The 17827-nt window shown below is 35.0% G+C and overlaps 1 protein-coding gene across 6 annotated transcripts in view; it reads left to right on the top strand.

Annotated features, from left to right (window-relative positions):
- The window catches only part of TRAPPC8 (trafficking protein particle complex subunit 8), an 82912-nt gene that overhangs the window by 52694 nt on the left and 12391 nt on the right, over nucleotides 1–17827 (top strand). For all 6 annotated transcript variants that reach the window (XM_001495283.7, XM_023647612.2, XM_005612820.4 and 3 more), the window contains 8 exons: nucleotides 172–326; nucleotides 5944–6386; nucleotides 8014–8161; nucleotides 9348–9444; nucleotides 11835–11903; nucleotides 11994–12052; nucleotides 13950–14123; nucleotides 17255–17356. In XM_001495283.7, the coding sequence (XP_001495333.3) occupies nucleotides 172–326; nucleotides 5944–6386; nucleotides 8014–8161; nucleotides 9348–9444; nucleotides 11835–11903; nucleotides 11994–12052; nucleotides 13950–14123; nucleotides 17255–17356 (1247 nt within the window). The remainder of the gene's footprint in view (nucleotides 1–171; nucleotides 327–5943; nucleotides 6387–8013; nucleotides 8162–9347; nucleotides 9445–11834; nucleotides 11904–11993; nucleotides 12053–13949; nucleotides 14124–17254; nucleotides 17357–17827) is intronic.

Raw genomic sequence — 17827 nt, 5'->3', positions numbered from 1 at the left:
GTGGTTAAACATGAAAATAAAATATGCTTAATTCTTTGATTACCCATGCTAATCAATAGTCTAGAATTTTTTAGAAATAATCTGAAATGTATAGTGTGCATATATTCAAGCTAAATTGATGTCAATTAACATACCAAATTATTTTAGGGCACTGATTGTTTTTTATTCCAGGAAAACATTTCTTGAGTATGTCAGTCCGAGGGAGACAGGATTTAGAAATTCAAGGTCCTCGGCTTAACAACACAAAAGAAGAGAAAACATCTATTAAATATGGTCCAGATCGACGTTTAGATCCCATAATCACTGAGGAAATGCCACTATTGGAGGTATTTCACTTTTTAAAATTTCATGGATGTAATAATTTATAAGGTCAGATGATATTTTAAGTTAATTTTAGACTTTGAGGTTATTGATACTACACTGAACCACACTTTTAAATTATTATTAAGCTAGGATTAGGTAGGTCTAATTGACAAACATAAGGTAATCATGCAAATTGGCATTAAGTCACAGCCATGTTAGAAAATATAACTCTCAAAATATTAATGGAAATTAGGAGAACACTTCTAAAAGAATACTTTGGTTATCCTTAAAATCAGTGGCTCTTTTTTGGTAAGATATAAAAATAATAGGAGAATTAATGCTTGTGAAAAATTTAAGCAATATAGATAAGTATATGAGTAAAAAGCAATACTCCCTTCACCTTCTTTATTTCCCGCCCCATCCTACTTTGATGCCATATGAGTTAAATGTCTTTTAGTTGAAAAAGATAGAAACTGATGCTAGGTAGTGTGAGTCAAAAAAGAGAAAATTAGTTGAAGGATATTGGAATATCTTATGGAAACTAAAATTTTATAGAGTAGTAAGTGTCAAAGAAGAATAAGGACTTGGCACTCCAGGGAATTTAGCAGCAAATGCTTATAAGCCTTTAGAAAGCATTGTTTTTGCTATGATCTTAGTCTAGCAACTTCCACTCTTTGTGTCACTTGAGTACAAATTTTAAGTTTCTGGGAGAGACATCTGGCCTGCCTTGGATCAGGTGTCTACCTGAGAGGCGGACCAATGGCAGAGTCATGTAGTATAAGCGTGAACACTGGAAGGAGTTCCTTTCTCCTGCATCCTCAAGTTTCTCTCGTAGAGGAGTTACATAAGCTTAACCATTTACCTTCAAAAAGTGCCAGTGATACCAAATTGATGCTTCTCTTTTCAGACCTTTCATTGTATACTTATGTATAGTTTTAGTAATTATAAATGGGATCATACTGCACATTTTATACTGTGACTTGCTTTTTGTCTTTAACAACATAACTTGGTCTTTGTTTTCATTTGGTAAAAATTCTTTTTTAACAGCTATATGTGGTATTTCTTTATTTAGATAGACTGTAATGTATTTTAATTATTTATGTATTGAAGAGTGTGGTTCTAGTTTTTCATCATTACTGACAGTTCTGCAGTAAATATCCTTGTGTATTTTATCCATGTTCTAGTTTAGAATAGATTTTAGAAATGGAATTGCTGGGTCAAAGGATATATAAATTTAAAGTTTTGCAATATACTACTGAATTACCATCAGCAAGGCTGTAGTAGTTGCACTCTTTTTCAGAGTGAATGTGCCCCTTACCTCACACCTGTGCCAGACTGGATATTATATGGTTTTATTTTTTTTGAACTTTTGCAAATGAGATTGGTGAAAAATAACATTTCTCTGATGATCGATAAGATTGGCCAGTCTTCATATTTTTTTTTGGTCCATGTGATTTTTTTTCCGCATATGTCCATATGATTGCCTATTGATACACTTTTAATGGGGTGTTATTTCGCCTTTTCTCATTGGATACTTTTGATGGGTACTAATCCTATAGTGGTGGGGTAGGTAACATGCTCATGAAAATAGTGATGTGTGTGTAAGGGGAGGGTATTGCTGAGCTGCATATGTTCTGTCCAAGTTTTACACTTGCTTAATTATGTTGCATTTAAAGGGTTGTGGGGGGCAATTAAAAGACTTAGACATAGACTGACTTCAGTGCTAGTTTCTGCTTGATAAGTATTTTGCATATATTTTAACTTCAACTTGGTGTCTTTCACCATGTTAAGGTTTCTAACGTTTATGAAGTCATATCTGATAGTCCTTTACTTTGTTGCTTCTACGTTTTATGTTTACTTACAGAGACTTCCCTAGTTAAAACTTTCAGTTTTATTTTTTATTTTTTTAAAGATTGGCACCTGAGCTAACATCTGTTGCCAGTCTTCTTTTGTTTTTTTCCTTTCTTCTTCTCCCCAAAGCCCCCCAGTACATAGTTGCATATTCTAGTTGTGAGTGCCTCTGGTTGTCCTATGTGGGACACTGCCTCAGCATGGCCTGACGAGTGGTGCCATGTCCGCGACCAGGATCTGAACCGGCGAAACCCGGGGCCGCTGAAGCGGAGCGTGCGAACTTAACCACTCGGCCATGGGCCTGGCTGCCATAGTTTTATTTTTTACTGTCTCTTGTTTTTTTTTGTAAATCCAAGGGAGTGTGCTCTTCTGAATGTCAAGGGATAGGGATCAAACTCTTATTTGTTTCTAGTCCCAGTCACTGTTAATTGAATATTGGCAACTCATTATGCCATCTTTCTAATAGACCCATATCCTGAAAGTACCCATACCCCTGTTTTGTTTTCTGGGTGACACTTATTCTGCTTGATAATATTTCCTCATCTCTTTCTGTGCCAATACTGTGCTCTTGCTTTATATCATCTTTTTTTATCTGGCAAGCCAAGTTCTCATAATTTTAAATTTTTTTTCCCTTCTTATACTTACACCATTTTTTGTCCAAATTTCGCAAGTTCCCACAATAATGCATTGGATTTTTATTAGGATTGTGTTCCTATAGCTAGGAGTTCTAAGTCTGAAGATGAATTGAAATGAGTTGAGATCCAAATGTTACTTTAAGGCTATTTACCATTGTAGTTTAGAAGTCACTACCTAATAAACACTTTGCTTGGAATTAAATATGTAACAATTTGCTAGAACTTACTTGCAAAAGGAAAGATTCTGATCCTCTGGTTAAAATTGTTGAGATAAATCAGAGGACAGCAAAATACTCAGTTTTTATAGATTCTGCTAGCTTATAAGTTTCATTGTACCACATCATGTAAGTGTTCTTCAGTTATTAAGACTGCTAAGTATCCCTGTGGTTTTCAAGTGCAGTGCTTCTCAAGTCACAAGTCATTAGGGATAGAGCTTTACTTTTAGGCTTCTGTCTAAGACCGCTCTCTAATTATCTGACCTGGGAAAGTTTCTTCACTTACAAAATGAGGAAAGTTGAACCAGATGATATTTGACTTTAGATTTCATTTAACTCAACGGTCCTTCAATTTACGTTCATCTTGGTTTTGATATTCTTAGTTCTGTACTTAACTTTGCTTCTTGCATAGCTTAGTGTTTTTTTTAATTATATTATTATAGATGTAGTACTCCTTGAAGAGAGTATTTCAGAGCAGAAGACACCTTATTCTACATAATAATAATAACTGGTATTTGGTTGATTAGATAAAAAAGCTTGTGAAGTGAATAACAAAAAAACACAATAGATCCATACCCTAGACAATTGAGTTTAATTTTAGTTTAAAACATACAAATGTACATTTATTCACTATTTTAGGGGGATGATTTAGGTCAGAGGCTTTTTCTGTGAGTTCTTTGTGTTGGTATGGGTTTTCTCATGTGAGTTTCATAATGTCTTTCATGCATTCAACCACATACATAAATTTTCATTTTAAGTTTCCAGTTTTGGTTTCTTCTGAGTGAGAATCTAAAGAAAATTGTCAAGTAGTCTAAGTACAATATAGGTCTAGATTGTATTTACATATGAAAGCTATACTTTCAGGTATAGATGGAAGTAGTTTATATAATACTTAATTTATTTAAACAAGTTTGGGAGCAAATAGTTACTCTTGATAAGAAGAAGGTGGGCATAGTAGAATGCTATGCCTAGTTTATTTTTTCCTATCTTCTTAATCTATTTCTACATTACAAGAGATTTCTACATTAATCCCTTGTTTTCTCATATCCATTTTTAAAGCTTCTGATGTCCCCAAATTTTATCTGATTCCTTAAGAACATGGCCATATTGAAGTCCAATTCAAACTTAGATTAAAAGACACAGGTATTTCCACTGGATTTTCATAACTCCTTTGGGATTGCCAGCTGTAACTTTATTAGAACAGTTTTCCTCATTCTTGTTACCTTTATAGTCCTCCTTTCTTAGATTCTGTCAGTGTACTTCTGACATTTACACTTGAGTATCTTTTAAATGCAAGTAAGTTACTGGATGATTTTGTTAGCCCATATTTCTGCAGTACAGGTCCCACTGTACTAAAGTAGTGGGTCCCATAGTACAATCCCTTATCTGAAATCCTGAGGCCAGATGTGTGTTGGAAGTCAATTTTTAGAAATTGGTTGTGCAGATATATGTGTGTGTATCTAATGTTTATGTACCTCCTGTTGGGTTTTGCAGCACCTGATAATCAAACACATTAATATTGCTTGAGTGAACCATATGAATATCACACTAAATGCGAATGCTTATAAAAAGCCTCCATTAATCAAGTCAGGTTTTGCTCCTGTGTTTGTTACTAAAAGCCTGAGGATGTTTAGAGTTTTGGGGGTTTTAAAATTATGGATATGAAAAAAAATTATGGATATGGAATCATGGATCTCTATGTTCTTACCTTTTAAGACCTATGGTATATCTTTTCGTTTTAATAATGTATAAATAAATAGTTGACCTACTTTTTAAGTTGACAATAAGAGCTTTTTGGTTGATAATCATTTAATTCATAGAGCCATGTTAAATTACTTGTAATTTCTCTTGTCCATATCTACACAGTTGTGAAAGTTTGCCGATAGCCCTCTTGTTATTTATTTACTTGTGTATTTATTTTTTGGTGAGGAAGATTGGCCCTGAGCTAACATCTGTTACTAATCTTCCTCTTTTTGCTTGAGGAAGATGGCCCCTGAGCTAACATTTGTGCCGTCTTCCTCTACTTTGTATATGGGACGCTGCCACAGCATGCCTTGATGGGTGGTGTGTAGGTCCACGCCCAGAATTCAAACCCACGAACCCCAGGCTGCTGAAGCAGAGTCTGTGAACTTAACCTCTATGCCGCTGGGCCAGCCTCTATTTATTTTTTTTTATGCTTTTTTTTGGGGGGGTGGGGACAACTGGGCCTCAGCTAACTTGTGTTGCCCATCTTCGTTTCTTTTTTCTTCTTCTTCTTCTCAAAGCCCCATTGCATAGCTGTATATTCTACTTGTAAGTGCTTTTGGTTCTTTGTGGGATGCTGCCAGAGCATGGCTCGATGAGTGCTGCATTAAGTCCACACCCAGGATCTGAACCAGTGAACTACGGGCCGCCAAAGCAGTGTGCGCGAACTTAACCACTTTTCCACTGGACCAGCCCCCGCCTTCTTGTTATTGACATTTTACCTTTAATTCTTGACTGTAATCTGTTAGAATAACGTTGGTTTCTGTCTCATTCTCTCTCTCTTTTTTTTTTTTGTGAGGAAGATTGGCCCTGAGCTAACATGTCTTGCCAATCTGCTCTTTTGCTTGAGGAAGATTGTCACTGAGCTAACATCTGTGCCAGTCTTCCTCTGTTTTCTGTGGGATGCTGCCACAGCGTGACTTGATGAGCAGTGCTAGGTCCACGCCCAGGATCCAAACATGTGAACCCCGGCCCACCAAAGCAGAGCACGTGAACTTAACCACTATGCCACTGGGCCTGCCCCTCTTTTTTAAAATGGAGTTGTTGATTGCCACATACTCAGGGCAATATCAGAGAGAATTAATAAAATAACTTACAAACCTGTAGTAAAGAAATACAGCATCTTAAAGTGTTATTGATTAGAACTTCAGCATTTTTAACAGACAATATAATAATATTTTTTCCCTCCAATGCAGGTGTTCTTTATACATTTTCCTACAGGGCTCCTCTGTGGAGAAATCCGAAAAGCATATGTAGAATTTGTCAATGTCAGCAAATGTCCTCTTACTGGATTGAAGGTTGTTTCTAAACGTCCAGAGTTCTTTACTTTTGGTGGTAACACGGCTGTTCTAACACCACTAAGTCCCTCAGCATCTGAGAACTGTAGTGCTTACAAGACTGTTGTGACAGATTCTACCTCTGTATGTACAGCACTCATATCATCAGCTTCTTCTGTAGACTTTGGCATTGGCATAGGAAGTCAGCCAGAGGTGATTCCTGTTCCCCTTCCTGACACTGTGCTTCTCCCTGGAGCTTCAGTTCAGCTACCAATGTGGTTACGTGGACCAGATGAAGAAGGTGTCCATGAAATTAATTTTTTGTTTTACTATGAAAGTGTTAAGAAGCAGCCTAAAATACGGTAAGTGTAATAAAACTTTTTTGATTTAACTTCTGTGTTTAATATATGTGCACAAATTCAAATAAACATTTTGATATTAACATATGTCATTGTTTATTAAAAAATTACCCCCTTCCAAATTATGTATGATGTATGATATTTATGTCTGAGGTTGACCCTAATCTAAGTTCTAAGTAGCCGAAACTGGAAAAAATTAAGCTACATTAATCTTTTTAGTGCTTCTATCTATAAACTTCATGATTCTTTGATACAACTAAGTACTGTGGCCAAAGGCATCACATAATAATGAAATTCACAGGTACTATGTATTAAAACAGGGTGTCATTTGTTTATGAAGACAGCTTGCCTACAGTCATCCCTTTTTTTTCTCTTTTTGGTGAGGAAGAATGGCCCTGAGCTAACATCTGTTGCCAATCTTTCTCTTTTAGCTTGAGGAAGATTGTTGCTGAGCTAACATCTGTGCCAGTCTTCCTCTGTTTTGTATGTGGGATGCTGCCACAGTGTGGCTTGATGAGTAGTTTGTAGGTCTGCACCTGAGATCCAAACCCATGAACCCTGGGCCACCGAATTGGGCATGCAAACTTAGCCACCACGAGACCAGCCCTAAATCATCCTTTTTAAAGAAAATTATTTTGTTTTACTTTTCCTTTTCCCTGGTGCCCTCCCCTGTCCCCCCAAAATGTATGTATTTGCAGAACAGATGATTAGGGTGGTGTTACAATGCGGATCACTGAAGAAATCAGTCCTAACTGACTCACACAAGGATCTGTAGCCTATGTATTATGTGACAGAATATTTTATGTGATAATGCCATTGTTATTTTTATAAAATTAGGAGTGCTTGTGCTACATTTTAAAATTTGATGGAATATTTAAAATATCTTGTCAGACTTAGTGTGAGGACAAAATGATTTAATATTTCTAAGCACAGGACCTATAATCTTTTTTGGTCCTCAATAAGTGTTAATTCTCCTTAAGAAGATGATGGAGAGTACTCTGGCCGAGGCAATCAGGGAAGGCTTTGTGGAATGTAGTAGTGGTGAAATGAACTTCCAAGGAAAGCAAAGATTTCAGAATTTGGATATCAAGGGGGATAAGCAAGAGAGTAGTGGGTATTCCACGGAGTAACTGTATATGTGAATGAAGATTTACAAGTCAAGAAATAGAAACTGAATATAGTTAGTTTGGCCGCAGTGTAAAACATGCATAAAAGAAGTAAAGGGGAATAAACAGTGAATTGTAAAGCTCTTTTGTGGAGAGCCTTAATTGCCAGGTGGAAGTTTGGTGCTTACTTAGTAGGCGTTCAGTAACTTGGATCTACTGTCAGAGAAGAGGTGTAATCAGGACATGACTCTGAAGATTATTTTTGTGTGTTATGCAGGTGAATTTGATGAGCAGGGAGAGTGCCCAGAGTCGGGGGGACTAACAGTTTCCGTCCAAATTGAGAAGAAAGAACTGAACTGAAGTTAGGCTAACTAGATAATTTTATTTTATTGTGTTTGTCTTTGTTTTTTTAGAGTATAAGTGGTCCTGAGAATGATCTGATTTTGAAAGCTTTATTTGGAATTAGAGAGTCATAACACAGGGAGAGGTTCTCAGATTAAATTAGCGTGTTTTTGCTTCTTTAGTCACAGAATATTAAGACACACTGCAGTAATTTGTACCAGCCGATCTTTGAATGTACGAGCCACTGTCTGCAGAAGTAATTCTCTTGAAGATGAAGAGGGCAGAGGAGGCAATATGCTAGTCTTTGTGGATGTGGAAAATACTAATACTGTAAGTCGATTTAAAACTAAATTTTGTTTTTAATTATATTTGAAGTGTCATCTTTGTTTTTAGTAATGGATTTTTTTGTCCTTCACAAGACAGCATAAACTAGGAATTTAAGAATGTTCGTATAGAATAGACTGTGAAAACATCTTAATTCTCCATTAGCTTTGTAATTTTATCCCTCAGTCCCTCGTCAAATAAAAGGATCCAGCAGCATTAATATGGTGCATATTAATATGATACATAGCTCCATGAGTTCAACCCAAAAGGGATCTCATAAAGTTCTTTCAGTCTCAACATTGAGAATCTATTGATGTAATTAAATTTATGAAGTTCTGTTAGGCTTTCACATTCAGTATTAACTTGATGACCCTTCCCTTCTGTGTTTCTGACAATACCATTTCCTTTATACAGACATTTCAAACGTTTTCTCATTCGTGTTTGTATGCTCTTAAATATCGAAGTGAGTATTCTTGAGGAAGGGAATGGGATCTCATAATTAAAGTAGGATCTTAGCTTCAGGTTTATTCAGTTCAGATACCTATTTGAAGTGTTACTTATTCTGTAATGTCCTTTTCTTTTAGCTTCATAAATTTGTAAAACCAATTCTTTTTAGGATATTTAGGGTCAGTGTAGTGATACTTTGGTGTTCTGCAAAAAAAATATTTGTAAGAGTAAGAAAATTTTAATAATTGCAAATTAGCTCTAATTCAGGAGAATAAAAAATTATATGCAATTTAAATAACTTTGTGTGGTTTGTATATTGGAATTCTGTTTTTTGCCTTAATGGGAACGAGATATCTCAGAAAGATTAAAAGAAATAAAATACTATAGTTTTGATTAAAAATTGTCACCAAATAATTTTTGATCTATTAAATACTACTAATAGGTCATTATGATAGATTCTAATACTGAATGCCTTTCAGTATTTTAAAATTTGCCACTGGGAGTGCATAATAGTTAAACGTAATTCTTGGATATAATGTTGACTTCTCTGTTTTAAGAATATTTAAAGAGAGATTTAAGTAACTTAAACTTTCTGAGATGCATATTGTTAACTTATTTCAAAATAAAAATTTCATCTTATGTTAATCAGTATTGACTGGTAGCAATGTCTGAATATTGTTTGCATTAGAATATTCCAAGTTAGTGCTCCTAAATCCTGAACGACTCTTTTATTTCTTTTTGATAGAGTGAAGCAGGTGTTAAGGAATTCCACATAGTACAAGTATCAAGTAGTAGCAAACACTGGAAGTTACAGAAATCTGTAAATCTTTCTGAAAACAAAGGTTTGTGCCTTTTTCCTTCTTGATAATAAATTCTGATATTTTCATTGCATGATTTTTTTCAGATTAGTACCAGAATATCATAAGATTATTGGTTTCTTTCTTTCTTTTTTTTTTTATTGTGGTCATAATAGCTTATAACATAGTGAGATTTCAGTTGTACATTAATATTTGTGAGACACCGTGTAAGTGTGCCCCTTCACCCCTTGTGCTCACCCTCCACTCCCCTTCCTCGGGTAGCCACTAGTTTGTTCTCTTTGTCCGTAAGTTTGTTTATATTCCACACATGAGTGAAATCTTATGGTGTTTGTCTTTCTCTGTCTTGCTTATTTTGCTTAACATGATGCCTTCAAGGTTCATCTGTATGGTTGCAAATGGGACGATTTCGTCCTTTTTTTATGGCTGAGCCATTATATATATACCACATCTTCTTTATCCAGTCATCAGTTGATGGGCACTTGGGTTGCTTCTTTGTCTTGGCTATTGTGAATAATGCTGCAGTGAACATAGGGATGTATAAGTCTCTTTGAACTTTTGATTTCAAATTCTTTGGGTACATACCCAGTAATGGGATAGCTGGATCATATGGTATTTCTATTTTTAATTTTTTGAGAAATCTCCATACTCTTTTCCATAGTGGCTGCACCAGTTTGCATTCCCACCAGTGGTGGATGAGGGTTCCCTTTTCTCTACAACCTCTCCAACATTTGTTGTTTTTTGTCTTGGTGATTATAGCCATTCTAACAGGTGTAAGGTGACATCTCATTGTAGTTTTGATTTGCATTTCTCTGATAATTAGTGATGTTGAGCATCTTTTCATGTGCCTATTGGCCATCTGTATATCTTCTTTGGCAAAATGTGTGTTCATATCTTCTGCCCACTTTTTGATTGGGTTGTTTTTTTTTTTCTAGTTCATTTGTGTGAGTTCTTTATGTATTCTGGAGACTAACCCTTTATCGGGTATATGATTTGCAAATTTTCTCCCAGTTGGTGGGTTGTTTTTTCATTTTGATCTTGGTTTCCTTTGCCTTCCAGAACCACTTTAGTCTGATGAACTCCCACTTGTTTATTTTTTCTTTTGTTTCCCTTGTCTGAGTAGACATGGTACTTGAAAGAAGTCTGATGTCAAAGAGTGTACTGCTTATATTCTCTTCCAGAAGTTTCATGGTTTCAGGTCATACTTTCAAGTCTTTGGTCCATTTTGAGTCTGTTTTTGTGTATGGGGAAAGATAATGGTCTAGTTTCATTCTTTTGCATGTGTCTGTCCAGTTTTCCCAGCATTTGGTGCCTTTCTTATAATTAACTTTTTAAGCATTAAATTGTGCTTTCATTAGTTTATGTGACTGTAAATCAAATTACCTATCTTAATCCATTGCTTCCCATTTTTGTAGTTCATCTCTTTTCTATTTGCATTTTCTTGTTCTTTTTTTATTCACCGGTAAAATCTGTACCTGAATATGTGATCACTTTCGAAATTTCAAACAGTATACCAGCATACAGACTAGAATATGGAAGTTTCTCTGTTTCCTTTGCCATTTTGTTTCCTTTGGTTTTTCTGTTTATAATCATTCCTACATTCTGACTGGCTGGTTTCCATTTATTTACATACCTATATAAAATTCAAACAAAAGAATGTGCACCTTTGTGATACATTTTGACAAATTGTTTTTCAGAATATTTCTGTCATTTATCATCTGGCCAGTAATATGAGAGTGCCTAGTGCTTGTAAGTTTGGAGTGAAGCTGGCAAAATGATATTTGCTCTTTCTGGATAGAATTGTACAGTATATTTCAAAAGATACGAAAGTGTTTAAACCCTTACCTTAGCCTCACAAGAATCCTTATTTTTGGAATTTATACAAAGAAATTAATTCAAAATATTGGAAAGTCTATATATTCAGAGAAATTTATTGCAAGATTATATTTAATAGGGAAAAATTCAGTGTAACTTTAATGTACATTAAGCTACAACTTGATTATTTTGTGGTCATTAAAATATCATAGCATTTATTAAGTGTCTGCAATTGTGGGAAAATGCCTCATAGCAAGGTATGTGCATGTAATAGTATTGATATAATCATACATATGAAAAAATACTGAAAGGAAATGAAGAAATGATAGAATGGCTGCCTTGTGGACTCCCTGGCTCCCAAGTTCTGATCTTTCAAACTTTATGTGTAATTTCATATGTATGTGTGTATCTATTTCAAGAAAATTGAATTTCATCCTCTTTAAGAGCTGAGTGAGATTTGCTTCATTGAGATGAAAGCAAAGATTTTTTCATTAAACATTATTTATAATTATGAATTATTTTCCTGTTTGAGGAATTCTGAATAATGAATTAGGTTTTCCCATGTCATAAGCTGAGAAAGATCTTTGAAATTTTCTTCCTAGATGCCAAACTTGCTAGTAGGGAGAAGGGAAAGTTTTGCTTCAAGGCAATACGATGTAAGGAAAAAGAAGGTAAATTCATTTTACTTTCTTACTTTCTTAAATGGTCATTTTATATTTCATGCCAGTGATATGATTAGTTTGTTTTGCCCTGTTTTTTAGTTGCCACACAGTCCTCAGAAAAATATACCTTTGCAGATATCATCTTTGGAAATGAACAGGTATGCAAATAAGCACAAGAGCATTTTATTTTAAAAGTCACAATTCTGGAATATCTGACTATTTTGATGAAACTATTGCTTTAGTAATCCTCAGATTCTTTGGTGGATGAACATGTGAACTTCTTTGGGTTTTGCAACTTCCCTTCATGCCCCAAAGCTAACCAAAAATGCTATTTGGACTATACCATTTTAATTAGTTATTTAAAGTTAGCTTTCGTTTGAGAGTATCACATGAAATAAGTATAGTCCTTGGGATTAAAAAAGAAGCAGGATTATATGAGGGGACCTGTTTCTTGAGGAAAATGGTCACAGTGGAACATGGAGATGATAATCCTCTGGATTTTGGTATATTGTATGGTTCTGAGACCCAAATAATAAGCTCTTTTGTGGATTTTAAATGTATTCTAAGGCAGTGATACTGCTAACTTAATTATACTTGAGAATCACCTAAAGCAGTGATTTTCAAACTTTCAAAAAGTGTGCATATGAGATACCTGGGGAGCTTGTTAAAATGCAAATTCTCCATCAGTAGGACTGGGTGGGACCTGAGGTTCTAAATTGCTGAAGCTCCAGGTGATCTTGAGGCTATCAGTCTGCAGATCCTATTTTCGACCTAGAGAATTTTGTAAAGATGAAGCTTTGCCTCCCCACCTCTAAAGCTCTGGTTTGTTAAGCCTTGAGCGGAGTTTGGGAATATGCGTTTTCATCCAGCCCTGCACGTGATTGAAGAAGTGATCTGGAGACCTGCTTTGAAAAATACTTACCAAGAGTGTACAGTTGCATATAGTTGTATGCTGTTACTGGTATTATTTTTTTCTTTGTGCTCTTCTTGATAATTCCAAACATCCTTATACTTTTGTATTTCTCCTCATTTGCCTTCATCAGACCCACTCTTTGTGACTGTCTTTTGGCCGTTTGACAAAACAGCTATTTAGAAATTCCCAGAGCGCCAAAAGCCCAATAATAAAACAGTTATGACTTTTGGAGACACTGTGCTTCCTAAATGGTTTAATTTAGCTTTCAGGACTTCAGTTGTTTGTTTTGTTTATATCTTTTTAAAATTTAAAATCCCTAGAAATATCATCAGGACCCTTAAATTATATTAAGGTTGTAATTTTTATTGTATTTGTTAATAATTTTGTATGGGAGCACCGAAGAAGGCAGAAACAGACATTTGCCCTTTTGATGAATCTGGTTGAGTAAATAGAACTTATCATGCATTACAGATTAGTGAGAAAACTATGTGGACAGTGGTTTATCAGAAAAACTTCACTTCTCAGGGGGAAAATGTGTATATTTGTTAATGTTTGGTAATTAACTTGAAGCTTAACATCTATATAATATAGCCTATAATGCAGGAAATCATAAATGTGGAGATTTTACTATGAAACACGATGTTTCATTAGTTAAGGGGGAATCTTACTGTTCTGAGTGTTTAAAATTCTTTCCTCCTGTTCTCTCCTTTTAAATATAAAAGCCATGTTAATGATGATAAATCCATTTGCATTGTCTTTTATTGGATATTGCCTAGTGTTCTAAGTATTTGAATGAGAAATACTTAGGTTATTTTAATAGTAAAAAAAACCTTTCTTTTCAACAAGTAATTTTTTATTCATTTTCTTAGAGATACTCATTCATCCTCCCTGGATACTTGGAAAGTCAAAGCTAATGTCATGGCAGTGTAGATTAATGATTTTGCACTTTAAGCTTTAAGATTCAGGGTAATTTGTACCAAATATTTTAGGTGTTCAAGTCTTAGAGTGGCCTCCCTGTGTGAAACCAAATTCACAGTTATTGAATAAGCCTTTTAGGTATATATAAGTTATAGAAATACAAATTTTGGTAGGGTATATTTAATTGAAAACATTGATGTAGACAGGTAATTTTCTTTTAACAGATCGTAAGTTCAGCAAGCCCATGTGCAGACTTCTTTTATCGAAGTTTATCCTCTGAATTGAAGAAACCACAAGCCCAGCTGTCTCTGCATACAGAAAAACAGTCAGTAGAGGATGCCGTGAGATTAATTCAGAAGTGCAATGAGGTGGATTTGAATATTGTCGTATTATGGAAGGTATGTGTTATTAATTATTTCAGCAAGCCTTGCTTATAGATACTTGATTCTTAAGCTGAAGAACAAATGTGAGCTGCTGTTTACATTTTTTCTGCTTGTTTTCCAATTTCCATACTCAAATTGTTTTATAACCTTTTAAACAGTTCTATAATGACTTTTTTTGTTTGTTCAAAGAAAGAATTCAGTCAAATTAGATGACTTTCCTCTGTGTTACTGTTACTTGTAAGTGGTACTGAGAATATTGTAGATATGATAAGCTCCATGAAAGCAGGTATTATCATTAAACTCTTTATTATGGAGGTTTCAAGTACTGAAAAAGGAAAAATTGCACCATGAACCTCTGGGTACCCTTTACTCAGGCTCCTACAGGCACAATTTTGTTTCTATTCATATTTCATTTATTCCATTTGCCCCCTCCTTTGTTTTATTTTTACCTTCCTTTATTTTTTGCTGTAGTATATTTTTAATAATGACATAATATTTCTCTGTAAATGCTTCTGTAAGTACTTCTAGCAGAAATTTATATTATATTCTTTAATATAACCCCACAGTATTAGTATCCCATGCAGTCAAATGAACAATAATTCTTTTTTTTAAAGATTGGCACCTGAGCTAACATCTGTCGCCAATCTTCTTTTTCTTTTTCTTTCTTCTTGTCCCCAAAGCTCCCCAGTACATAGTTGTATATTCTAGTTGTGAGTGCCTCTGGTTGTGCTATGTGGGATGCTGCCTCAGCATGGCCTGATGAATGGTGCCATGTCTGCACCCAGGATCTGAACTGGTGAAACCGTGGGCCGCTGAAGCAGAGCGCGTGAACTTAACCACTTGGCCATGGGGCTGGCCCCTAACAATAATTCTTAATAATTATCTAATTGTTGGTCTGTGTTCAGCTTTTCCAGACTATTTGAAAATATTTTAATATTTTTTTATAGTCGGATGCAAATAAGATCCACACATGGCAGACCAGAATGAGATTGTTTAGTCTTCCCTAAAGTTAACTGAACTATAATACAGAGGAGGTTTATTTTTCACAGTACACCCTTTTATAGTTTATGCATTTATCATTTATTTTTTTAAAAACATGATTCTACAGTGAAATTTAGAATCTTGCCCAAGGATATTCACCTGAACTATGTGAAAATGTTTGATTTTGTGTTATCGTATGTAAGAGCTAACATAGAGACATGCCCATAGTAGATGATCAGTACATATATTTTAAATTGATTCGGATGTTCTAGAGTGTTCTTTTTACTAAACCACGCATTTTTATAATAAACTTTTTTGAAACCAAGTTGGGTTTGCATGAGTTCCAGTAAAACCGCTGAAGCAAACTTAGAGTTTTGTTGATTCTAGAAGGTGTTTAATGTTAAAAAGATCGCTTACACATTATTAGCTTGAAATCAGATGTTCTTGAAGCTTAGAATAAAGAGGATCCTATTTTCAGGCTAAGTAGCATTGCTTCTTAATGTAAACTAACCGTCCATTAATTAAATGTATAATATACCTTTGGCATTTGTGGCTCTCAGTCCATAGATTCCTGCCCTGTAACAATTTATAATATTTCTGAGACAACATTTTGAGTAATGTATTCTGTATTCTGTACTCATTGTTGAGCCCAGTGACCTTCATTGGGGGAGAAAGTAATATCTTTTAAAAAATTACCCTCATCAAAAAGCCCACTACTAGTATTACTGATTACATGAAGAAGAGGAAAACTGTCCGAGCTTGTGATCCTCCTTGGCTAGAAAACAGAAGTTCTAATAGATTACAGAATGGGATATTAAGTTTGGTAGTGGGGAATATCTGGGATAAGTTTATCGTTTACTCATTTGAGAAGGTGACTGATAGCTTTTCTTTAAGTGAGGGCTCTAGATAACGCAAAAAGAACCCCTTGAATGAAAGAAAACTTGAAAAGTCATTTAAGTTGTGGAGTGGGATGCACAGGAAGCATAGGATGCTAATAAAACATGATTCCAGAGAAAACTAAGAGCTCAGACAATATTTTTATGAAAAAATAGTTGAAAAAGGAACATAGTACAACTCCTAACCAATTTTAACCAAAAATAAAGATTCGTTTTAAAAAGTTAAGCCTATATGCAGGTAGGAGAATGCTTTATAAAATTATGCCTGGCTATGGGTGACTTTTGCTCAATCCCTTGAGACCATTGAAAAAGATGTATGACGTGTCTCAGGACCTTATCTGTCAGCTAGCGTCCTCTCTTGATTCAAGGTCACCCCATCAGGAGTTTAACTCCTCCTGCGTTTCTGGGTGGTGCATGGATGGATGCTGAGCAGGTCCTGGGCTATCCTATGCCTAGTGCAGGCGGTACTCCAAGTGTGATCTGTGGATGGCAAACTGTCAGTAGTCATGATAAGTATAGAAATTGAAAATAAACATTTAAAAACTTTCATAGCATTTTGACTGAGTAGTTTTATGTCTGTTGAATCTAATAGTAAAAAAATTGGGCTTGTCAAAAAAAATTTAAGCCTTTGTGTTTGCATAATATGACAATAGTAGTATATGAGAGCTATTTACAGATTATCTTTTCTTCAGGACAGAAGCAGTCAAGAGGGAGAAGAGTTATATGTTGGAATAAGTTTTTTGATATAGATGAAATCAGTTCACTGTATAGGAAGAAAAAAGTCTTGTTTTAAAACCATAGGTACTTATATTTTAAGATCTCCAAAGACATGACATTTCCACTTAGAGGATTTATGATTGTACTCACTGATTTTGCTCTACTATGTGATAAACACTGGGGCATTCAGAAGCAAGAATATAAGAAAAAGCCTTTGACTATATATTGGCAGTCCAGTAAAGAAAAAATCTTGTGTTATGGTACTCTTCCTGTTGCACTAGTTTCTTAAGAACCCTAGAGAAAATTGGAAAAGATTTCAAGATGTTTCTCTCAAATATCTAGGCCAACTGTGTTATATTGAGGCAAAACAGATTTTGACAGATACTTTATTGATTGAATGGATAATTAAAGATAGAAGTGTTGGCACAGCCATGAGTGTTGATAATTTATAGATATTAGCCATAACATTTATGCCTCCCATCAAATATTGCATTGGTTACTTTTGAGGTTACTTCCAAGCAGGGCAACGTTTTTGTGCTTTGTATTTCTTAGGCGTACGTGGTGGAAGATAGTAAGCAGCTTATTTTGGAAGGTCAGCATCATGTTATTCTTCGCACTATAGGAAAAGAAGCCTTTTCATATCCCCAGAAACAGGTAATGACTTAATTTGGTTTGGGGCTTTCCTGTGAACCGCTGGGGTTTTTTGTTTGGTTAGTTTTTGCGTTTTTGATGCTGTCTGGTTTGTGCAGTCTTTCATATTGGGATTTGAGTTAAGGGTTGGTGGTAGAAGACGTTAAAATTAGAAATAAACATAAATTGATTTTGAAATTCATTAGCACATTAAAAGAGTATTAACATGCATTTGTGATCTTGGAGTTTCCTAAGATAGATTCTATATTAAATCTAGAATTCATAGTTACAAAAAGAATTGATTTGTTTGAGGGGAAGGGAACCATATTCTCTTTATTTTCTTCTTTGTTGTGATAGGCCCACACGATTGCAGAGCTCTAGGGGGCATGTCATAAACTGCAAAGGATGGCCTCTGGAGTTGTGCAGCAGCTGGTATACTGTTTCATGTGTTTTCTTGTTTTTCCTAAAATACTATTTATCATACCAGGAAGTTCT

This window comes from Equus caballus, chromosome 8, assembly GCF_041296265.1.
Source record: "Equus caballus isolate H_3958 breed thoroughbred chromosome 8, TB-T2T, whole genome shotgun sequence".
Classification (NCBI taxonomy): Eukaryota; Metazoa; Chordata; class Mammalia; order Perissodactyla; family Equidae; genus Equus; species Equus caballus.
The sequence above is the reverse complement of the archived record's forward strand: the minus strand, read 5'-3'. Positions and strand labels throughout refer to the sequence as shown.